At 33.8% G+C, this 9,924-nt stretch overlaps 1 protein-coding gene across 1 annotated transcript in view; it reads right to left on the minus strand.

Annotated features, from left to right (window-relative positions):
• Positions 1-9,924, minus strand: part of Smp_197070 (putative krp3) — a gene marked incomplete at both ends in the record, with an annotated part of 42,832 nt that overhangs the window by 29,741 nt on the left and 3,167 nt on the right. The window contains 4 exon segments of the mRNA XM_018793175.1: positions 332-475; positions 1,972-2,059; positions 4,118-4,236; positions 6,374-6,506. Coding sequence (XP_018647714.1) covers positions 332-475; positions 1,972-2,059; positions 4,118-4,236; positions 6,374-6,506 — 484 coding nt within the window.

Below are 9,924 nucleotides of genomic sequence, written 5' to 3' on the forward strand. Positions count from 1 at the left end.
CAGAGTTGATGTCTATTCCTGGATCAGAACCCAGTACCGTTCACTTCAAATGCCATCCCCTAATACACTTAGCTACTGAGTCCGAATAGCCGCAAGCTTGTGCAATGGGGTGAAGTTTTAATTCATTTTTGTATGATCTGTTTGAATCTTTCAATTGATATTTGGGACTGAAATTAATAAGTTTCTTATTGGCATGTGTGCATCCTGTAGGAAATGCCTCATTCACCATATATTTTATTTTGTCATAGACACATTGTACACTTATAAGTAAAGTAGAATTTACTTTCGACGGGCACTAAAAAACTACAAATTATGTTTTTAATAAACTTACTTGTAAATTCTCTTGTTCAATACTACATGTAGCAATCATTGATGTCATGCAATTACCGCCTAAACTATCCCTCAGCATCATTGTCATCATACTGTTACGATATGGTACATGTGTACGTTGTTTTTCAGCTAATGCTATAATCACCTGTAAAGTAAAATAAATTTAAACTTCAATTGTAATTTCGCATAAATTTCACTACTTATGTATACAACACAGAGAAAATCATCCCAATCACATTTGATGAAGAAACTCTGGAAGAGGTGGAAAGTTTCACTTACCTGAGCAGCATCATCAATGAACAAGGAGGATCTGTAAAGGCAAGGATTGGTAAAGCAAGGGCGGCATTACCATAGTTGAAGAACATATGGAACTCAAAGCAACTGTCAACCAACATCAAAGTCAGAATCTTCAATATGGACGTCAAGACGGTTCTGTTGTTCGAGGCTGAAACTTGGAGAACCACTATAAACATCAGCAAAAAAGTTCAAGGATTTATAAATAATTGTCTACGCAAGATACTCAATGTCCGTTGGACAGTTACTATCAGAAGTAGTCTACTGTGGGAGAGAACAAACCAACTTCCAGCTGAAGAGAAAATCAGGAAAAGACGATGGAAGTGGATAGGATATACATTGCAGAAATCATCAAATTTCCTGATCCATCAGATGCCTAACAATCATCTAATTATGAGAATTAATTTATTCTTTCAAGCAAAAAGTATTCTTATGAATACGTCAGCTTCACTGCTTAATGGAACTTTAATGGAGATAATGCCTATGGCGAAAGTATTAGGTCTGTGTTTTGGACAAAGGCAGAACAATCAATGAAATCAAAAGGGCATCAAGAACTCAGTCTGTAAATATTCAGTCAGTAGGTTATTCATTCGCAGCATAAAATCTAACACATGCGTGCTTCGATTCAAGTTGTCATACAATATTAGCATGGCCAGGTAAAATTATTTCAAGACAAGTCCCAGAGTAGCAGAAGTAGTAACAGTATCAATAGTAATAAAAACGATTGGATATAGGAAGAGGAACGAAGCATTTAGGGAGGTTTCGGGACTGAAGTTTCTAGGAAAGACAAGGACTTAATACACCTGAACCATTGTGGACGATTCTGAACCATTTCACCCAGTATCTAACTACTGTTTATGACAATCACGCAGACCTCAACCAGGTGATTGGCATTTACTTACATAGTTCACTCTATTTGTTAATGAATCATAGACCGGATCCACTTCTCGGTTCGACCTTTCTAGCTTTTTTCCAATCTACTCCTACAAGGGACAATAATGTTTGTCGAGGTAGTCGGTGTCGGGCACACGTAACACAATTTCCAACAACCTCAGTTGGTAAAGATTCACTACCTCATCAAAAGATTTGCCATACTGACTTAGTGTCCTATCCCTAACCTCAACGTCCCCTCACCTGATGGCTCTAGTATGCATCGATCGATGCTGAGAAGGCGTATATAATCGAATACTTGTGAGCGACATATATTGATCATCATAAATGTATATGGCTTGGAAAATATACTGGTTTCCTCTAGAAAAATGTAACTAATAAATAAATGCTTTAGGTTGATGGAGAACATATTTACTTAGTAGAAGATAATGACTAGTATTAATGTAATAAACTCACCTGTTCTAAATAGTGTAGTGACAAATTAATGTATTTTGCTTCTGTTAATAAAGTACCATCTAAACCGCATTTATAGACTCTTTCTGAGCTATAAAAAGGGAAAAACAACAACAGTAACATGGATAAGGGATTTCAAAGGACGGATTTGGTTAGTATGAAAACAAGTCTAAATTAAAAGTTGATAACTGTTGGAAATTATGTTTGAAATAATAAAAAGTCTGATTTAATTTATAAAATTAAAAAAACAACATTTAATGGACTAATTCTGTTTTAAATTTCACCTTATTTAGGTTTTACTCAAGGGTGCTACTGAAAAATCCTAAGCTAGGACGAAACAATTGTCTACCATTATCTGGTTTGACAATGATTTCGCAGCTAATGACATTTTCAGAAGGAGGTTTTGTGGAGATTATAGGAATTTTATATAGTTGAGATCATGAGTCAATTGAAGCCACCCCACCATGGAAAACCTGGAAGCACTGGACGGCCGTTTCGTCCTATTGTGGGACTTCTCAGCAGTGCACATCCACGGTCCCGCCTCGCGAGATTCGAACCCAGGACCTAATGACAATTCTTGATCATTTGAAAAATATACAGGAGTCTCCAACATGTGCTACTTAATTTACTATATTCCTGATGGATCATTTGAAATATTATTGTAAAGTCAACACACTCCAACTCTTCGATGATGATTAGTATACGTATGTATAGTGTATCCAGGTAGTTTGTGAATCAATAATGATAATTGTGTTAGTTTCATAAGTGGTCCTATTTGTATAAGCTGAAACTAGTTTTATTGAGTAAACTACATCATCTAAACAGTCAGCAGAAGCTAGTATAACATTTGACTGATTTTAGTTTAAGATACCTAAATTATTGGTTTATCTCCTCAGTGGCTTGCATCCAACTCAAGGTAAACACATTCTCTTTTAGTTTCTTATTATTCCATGCTACTTTAGAATGCCTATCGAAACTATTGGTATTTATTTGTATGACTGTGCGACTGATATTTATTTATTCTTGATATAGATTTAAGATGGTAATAATTCCTAATTACACTTCGATAGCAAGATAAAGTAGACTCCTCTCTACCTTGGCTACTACAAAAAGACATACCTGGCAAGGTGATAAATCTTATAAGTAAATGCTTGAATTGGTATTCTAAGCTCTTCCAATAACCACAGGCTTAATCTACACGACAAGTTGGACACGAAAGGCGCGAAGTGTAAGAAAACACTTTACTCCACGGTTATTTTATGCACAGAAAATCAAGTGTATTTATAGTGTTTCGAAAGTCTTTGAACTTCTGAAAGGTTCTGAAACCCTACTAAACATGGTAGCAGAATAGGTAATCATCCTATCAGGAATGTGACACGTGACCCTTCGCTTTCGAGATGTTTCTGAGGCACTTCTATTCAAAGCTGATTGGATAAAATGTTTCCTAGCGTTTTCGGAGCCTCTCTGGATTTTTTCGAGGAATACAGAGGATCTTTTCAACATATGGAAGATTTATATGATAGAGATCAAAACAGGAATTCCTCTGTATGTGCTGGTATTGTGGAGGCATGGAACTCTAGAAAGTTCCCCCTATCGAACGACATCGATACAAAGCAGTTGATCGTAAAGAAGATCATTGTTATATCAAAGAAGATTAATTCAAATTCACACAGTTATACACTGAACGCATTCAGTAGTTAATAGTTAGTGAATTCATTAAAAATCAAATGGAAGAAAACCATCTAAAACCAATATATGATCTTACAAGTGATTTCTATTTAATATGTAATTAGGAGGGAGGGTGTATATAACATCTTAACGACTTGCATACTGTAGGATTTTCTCTTTATAATTACTATTATTTACCGTTAAGTCCTTCAATACTAACACATTCCTTAAAGAATGCAAGTACGCCTAGCTAATGAATACCGATTAGCGCTGAATCAAGATCAAGGGCTTACTGCCCGACTACCTTCGAACATCCGACTGTTCTGGGTGTCTTCTATACGAAAATCGTCACTTACCTTCTGTAGTATAAAATTATATTTAATCGTACACTACTTTATACGAAAAAAGGATTCAATAAGAATATCTAATCACGAAACAAAATAAATAAAATGTTGAAATTCAGTGTGTTACAATGAATTACCCAGCCAAATCAACAAGATGCAATTTTGAACGTCGTATAACTGATGAACCATGTGGTCGTGATGTGATATGTATGGTGAATATACAATGAGATCGAGTTGAAGCTTCATTCATCGGTGTCTAAAATAATTTAATCATTCAAAATGAAAGAAATTTAACAAACTTGTAGACATTACAAATGATTAATGAAAGACTATCAAGATGACAAACTTTATGATAACTGTGTATTATATATTAGAGTACTGTATTTACTAACTTATATGCGTGTATGTGAGGAAACACGTACATAGAGAGGAATAATTATGACTTGCATGTTAGGATAGCTGAACATGTAGGAAAATGGAGAAATAAACAAAAGAAATCAAATAAACCGCTACAACAAGATGACAATCACTTATCTCTCTCCACTGGAAAACGGTTAAAATCGGTCACAAAATCGATCGGGATAGGATAGGTGACTAGGACTTATTGGCTTACCTGTGTTCCAATGTTAAATATGTGTGGAATAACCAGCATTTTCTCGTTCACTAAGTAAGTGAATGTAGCATATAAGAAAGAGCATAATTTTCACTGAGAATTTCACTTCAAGCTCTAGCTTTCATTTTATGTTTGCTTTTTCATCCAGCAAGCTGAAATGCGCGACATTAGATTGTTCACAGAAGACATCTGCAAATGGCATTAGATGATTGAAATGAAATCTCCAGCGAAAACTATGCTGTTATATGCAGTACTCACTCACTAAGCGAGCGAGAAAATCTTAGATAGTTCTGATAAACTTCAGCTTTTCATTGTATCACACTAATTTTATGAAAGGCACTAGATTTTTCGCGAAAAAATACTGGTAAGTTCTCTTAACGACTTCAATTATAATAATGATGATAACATAAAAGCAACAATCAAGGGATCAAATCAATCACCTCATTAGTGAAGATTGATGAAAGAGAAGAAATAAGTATGAAAGGAATATAAAAGATATTTACATGCCAAATACTGTGAATATTTATAAGTTGAATGTGACAATATTCTAGAATAAAACTAAGGGGTTAGAAACAGAATTATTCAGAAACAGGTTATTTATGTAATAGTTATGTAACCCTTAAAAGAAGTGAGGGTTAATTAGTGTTATGAAGAGAATTGAGTAACAAAAATTCATGAAGAAGGTCACCACAGTAAAGCAAGGTTGATAACTGGATCTTTTTGGATGCATAAAGTTGATTTTACTCTCTTTACATCAATAGCCTCAGCAAACAGTAGTAAATTTGATCGTCTTTATTTATTAATGGTCGTGAAGGACTTTGAGACATCAAAGTCATGACCTCTATCAAGCAGATGGTGTCCAATAGCACTGTTGAAAACGTGTTGTCGTCTTAGTCTAAGCTCCTGAGGAATGAGCGCAGAGATGCCAACGGTAATGCTCCTTTATGTTCTTCCAATGTCTGTGCTTTGCCACGCACATCTGATCTGTGCTCACTTAGTTAACTTATTTTAGGGATTACGTAACTATAATATCAACATCTCATTTCTAAATAGTTCTGTTTCTATGTTCTTAGGTTTTATTCTAGAATATTCTTATATTCAATCTATAAATATTCACATTAACTAACATAAATACATATCATAGTTCTTTCACATTTATTGCTATTCTTTCCTCAATCTTCACTAATGAGAACATCACCGAAATTGTGATATAAATTATATAACCTGATTTTTAATGAATAATAATACTATGTTTAAGTTGTTAGGAGCTGCTAAGAAACCGTGAAATATAATGGATTCTTGCTTTAGTCAAAGTAGATATCATTGTAATGTTATCGTTAGTGTATTGTGTTGGAATCCAAGTCTTCATCAAGGGGTCAATATCAAGATTTCAAAAACCCAATAAAAACTTACTGACTTAGACTAGAAAATTTTTAAAAGACTACATCATCACAAATCAGTTACAGGGATTATATATTATACTGTCTATTGAATTCTGACTAATTTTAATTGATTCCCTAATAAAGTGTTCTGAGAATTTAATACAGACATACTCATATAGATACATACTCTTGTAAAATAGAGAAGATATAAAGTATTCAAGAAAAAAGTATTGGAATGACACAATTACAACTTTCGTTTCAATGTGCTACTTCATTCATCAATTATAAATTGATTACTTTGTAGGAAAAAAGTCTAACCGAACACTTACATCACACAAAAACCATGTTCAATTCTATCGAATACATAAACATTGATGATTTTTTTGTCATGAACTTACTTCAGCAATAATTCGATTTGTATCACCCATAAATAGTAAATTTAAAGCTTCATCTGTAGTTGATGCTGAATGAATCGATAAATTCTTCAAGTGTACTGTTCCAGCTTCAGTATGTTCGAATAGAGTAACTCGTCTGTATAATGACAGTAATGATAGCAATAATAATAATAATAATATTTGTAACAAATGTTTAGTTATCATATCCTATAACCGATTAAGAAGGGTAGGTCTTTGACTGATGAATGATATGTTTAATATCTGAATAAAAAGTATGCTTAGATCATTAGCAAATTATGTCTAATAAGTCTATTTTTAATTCTGATTAATTGAACAGTAATTAGTGACCAATGTCGTGTCTGTATAGTTCTTAGTGTTTATTAAATTCCGCCAATGAATCTACAGTGTGATCAGCGATAAATTATTTGTAGATACCTCAGTTTTACAGAAGGTCAATCGCTGCCCAAATAACTCTGCGGTAATGTCTCAGAATGTGAAGCTGGGTAATGAGTGTTGAAATCCCACAGAATGAATTAATTCCCTTATGATTTTGGATATACCTTACTGACGAGTCTCAACTAGTATGAAACCACAGTTAAGGATTTCTTTTCAACTACCTCCAAACAATGAACAACTGTTCAAACTATTTTCTTACTAATTAATCTGACAGTATAAATACATTATAGTCATTTGGATTACTCATTTCTCGTCTTTATTTGATAAAGAAAATTTTTCCAAGTTTCTTAATTTGCCTAATATATATGTTTCAATCTCGAACCACAGATAAGTTGTTGATATTGAATAAGCCAGATACACATTAATCATCTACATATACTTCAGTAAACTATTGCCTCAAAATCTAGATAGCGACTTTCAGTTTTCTATTTTGACTCAAAAAAAAAGTACAGCTTATTTTTTAGTTTAAGCGAGACCCAGAAGAAAATATATCTATGTACTGCTTAAAGTTTTAGGATTTATGTGGAATCATATATTGTGTTATCATAAAGCAGAGATAAGATTTTGCCAAAGCGTGTTAAATACGTACTTTGACAAGTTAACTCAATAACAAAGTTTCGCTTTTTCCTTTAGTGAAAGTCAATCTGTTGGCCAAATAGTGTTATTAGTACCTCACTGAGTTATAGGAATGTACATCACATACATATGCTCAAAATGTTATAACTGGAAAAACACTGACTAAAATATAACTTTAAAAACTATTTTACCGATTGTTATTATTCATATTTTTATTGTGTGATTGTTAAATGACTGGACTGTTATAGTTCTACACTCTATTCATGAAAAGTTTCCGTTGGACCGAATTATTATTGCCATAAACTTTATTATTCTCAAAATATGGTTAATTAATTATCCACGGCTTGGACTGTTCACTCCCTTTTCCGCCTATTCATGCATAAACTATGATTCATACAGTAGTGGTTAGGAATGCATGTAGATAAACTCATGTGTTCTGAAAAGCCATAATACGAGTTTGTCTGTGGTGTTCTCTCACTGGGACTCAAGCCTGGGAGGCGATTGAAGAAAAGGGTTAAAATCGATGAACCATTTAAAGTCAAGATCATCTCGTCAGGCCCCACAGTTAGCCGTGCAAATCTATGCGTCTGATTAATCAAGTTAAGTAGTTAGTCGATAGATGAAGTACCACATCCGAAATCAAGGAAAATAAATGAGGATCTCGACTGGCGTTTTTCTCCCGAACTATCGATTAAAGAAGAGTGAGCTAGCAAGGGGCATAACAGATTTCAACTTCTACATATGTACATGATTTTAAAACACGGCTTCGTCGACATTTTATCATATTTGTGCAATGAACTGATTAAAAAAACTGGTATGTATTCAGATTAATATGATTTTATTGAGTCCATTATCTATATTTTTTATTAAGCCACAAACAGATCAACGTCATTTAAAAAGACGATACCTCTCGATTTTATATTTTTACCAAAAGATTTTCGGTTTGTACTATGTGCTAAATGGTTTATAAGTAGGATAAAAATTTCAAGGTCAATAGGTGTCGTTCAACGTCACTGGTGTAGCGTAGTCTTACACTTATTTCTATTCATTATACAAATACATATGAATTCGATACCATTCGCTTCGAGTTTTCTTCTGTTAACGTTAGATAACACTTGCTTACTTTATAGGCCACACATCATTTGAATGTCAAACCACTTCAAAGAATAGGTGCATTGAAGAAGACAGTCGATTACTGGATGATTGTTTCCTCCTATTTAAGACTCCTCAATCGGATGTACCTGCATCCCGATGTTAAACAATTTTACTAGGTACTAAACCAGCTCATGAATTCTATGTATAATAACAGGTGAAATCGAAAGTTCGAAGTCAGAATCAACTGAGAAAAATTTGGAGAATTTTACTAAATCCTATGAAATGCAAATGTGCATAATTCTCCATAAGTCGATGGTGTCATGTGTGAACTCATCGCAGGGTTGACTATTATTATAACCAAACCGAGTAGCTCAAAAAAATAGTCTAATAAAACACGTTTGAGCTTATCGTACCCCTAACTCTAACTCACACTAGACGTCATTTGAAATGCAATAATAAATACATTGACTACTGCTTGAAGAACTATTTAAACTTCAAAGAAATACCCTACGTCTGAATGCATTTCTTGATTAACTTTACCAATCATGACAATTTATAACAGTTCCCATAGTGTCTACATCAAAGCCAATGTTCACCTTGAAGTTGACTGACCTTCCGTAAGATCAATATTTATAATTCATAAAAAAACAAATTTTAAATTCTTGTATCCAAAGAACAATGCTGATAAACAGATATACACAATTTTAAATTTAAAGTAGAAAATTCTAACGTTTTGAATACAGTTTAGGGACAACATTAAAGCAACTGCAATTAATGTTCAGCTAATTTATAGTCAATCAGAAAACAGCTTTTACAAATGGATGGAAGAGTAAACAATCGTATTATAAAGTGTAAATAATTCATGAGCAACGTCTTCTATTGTTTATTGTGCCTGTAAATCGAGAAAACAACAACATGTAAACTCGTCCTAATGGAGATACATTGTTCATCTTTTCGAACAATTAAAATGAGCCTAGTAGATTCTTCAGTCCCCCAACTGTTCCTATTCAGGGTTAAGGGTTTTATCAAGAACTAACATTAGCTAAAATGCAAAATTGCTCGGTAGCCATCTGGATATTTAGATTTTGGGCAAGAAGCACTATTTGATTAGTTCATTTATAAGATAATCAAAGTACCGTTTGTTTCAAGATAAAGGGTTGACGGTTACCATTTGAGAACAGTGTTGGTTTGCTTGTTATATACAACCTACAGAGACAGGATTGAAGATTTGATACTTTTAACATTATCAGAAGGGGTTTTGTGGAGATTTAGTATTTTCATAGTTGAAAACGTTAGTCGATTGAAGCTAGACCACCAGGGAAAACCTGGAAGCACTGGACGCCGTTTCGTCCTATTGTGGGACTCCTCAGCAGTGCGCATCCACGCGAGACTGGTAGGTCCTGAGTTCGAGTCTCGCGAGGCGGGAT

This window comes from Schistosoma mansoni, chromosome 1, assembly GCF_000237925.1.
Source record: "Schistosoma mansoni strain Puerto Rico chromosome 1, complete genome".
In the NCBI taxonomy this organism is placed as follows: Eukaryota; Metazoa; Platyhelminthes; class Trematoda; order Strigeidida; family Schistosomatidae; genus Schistosoma; species Schistosoma mansoni.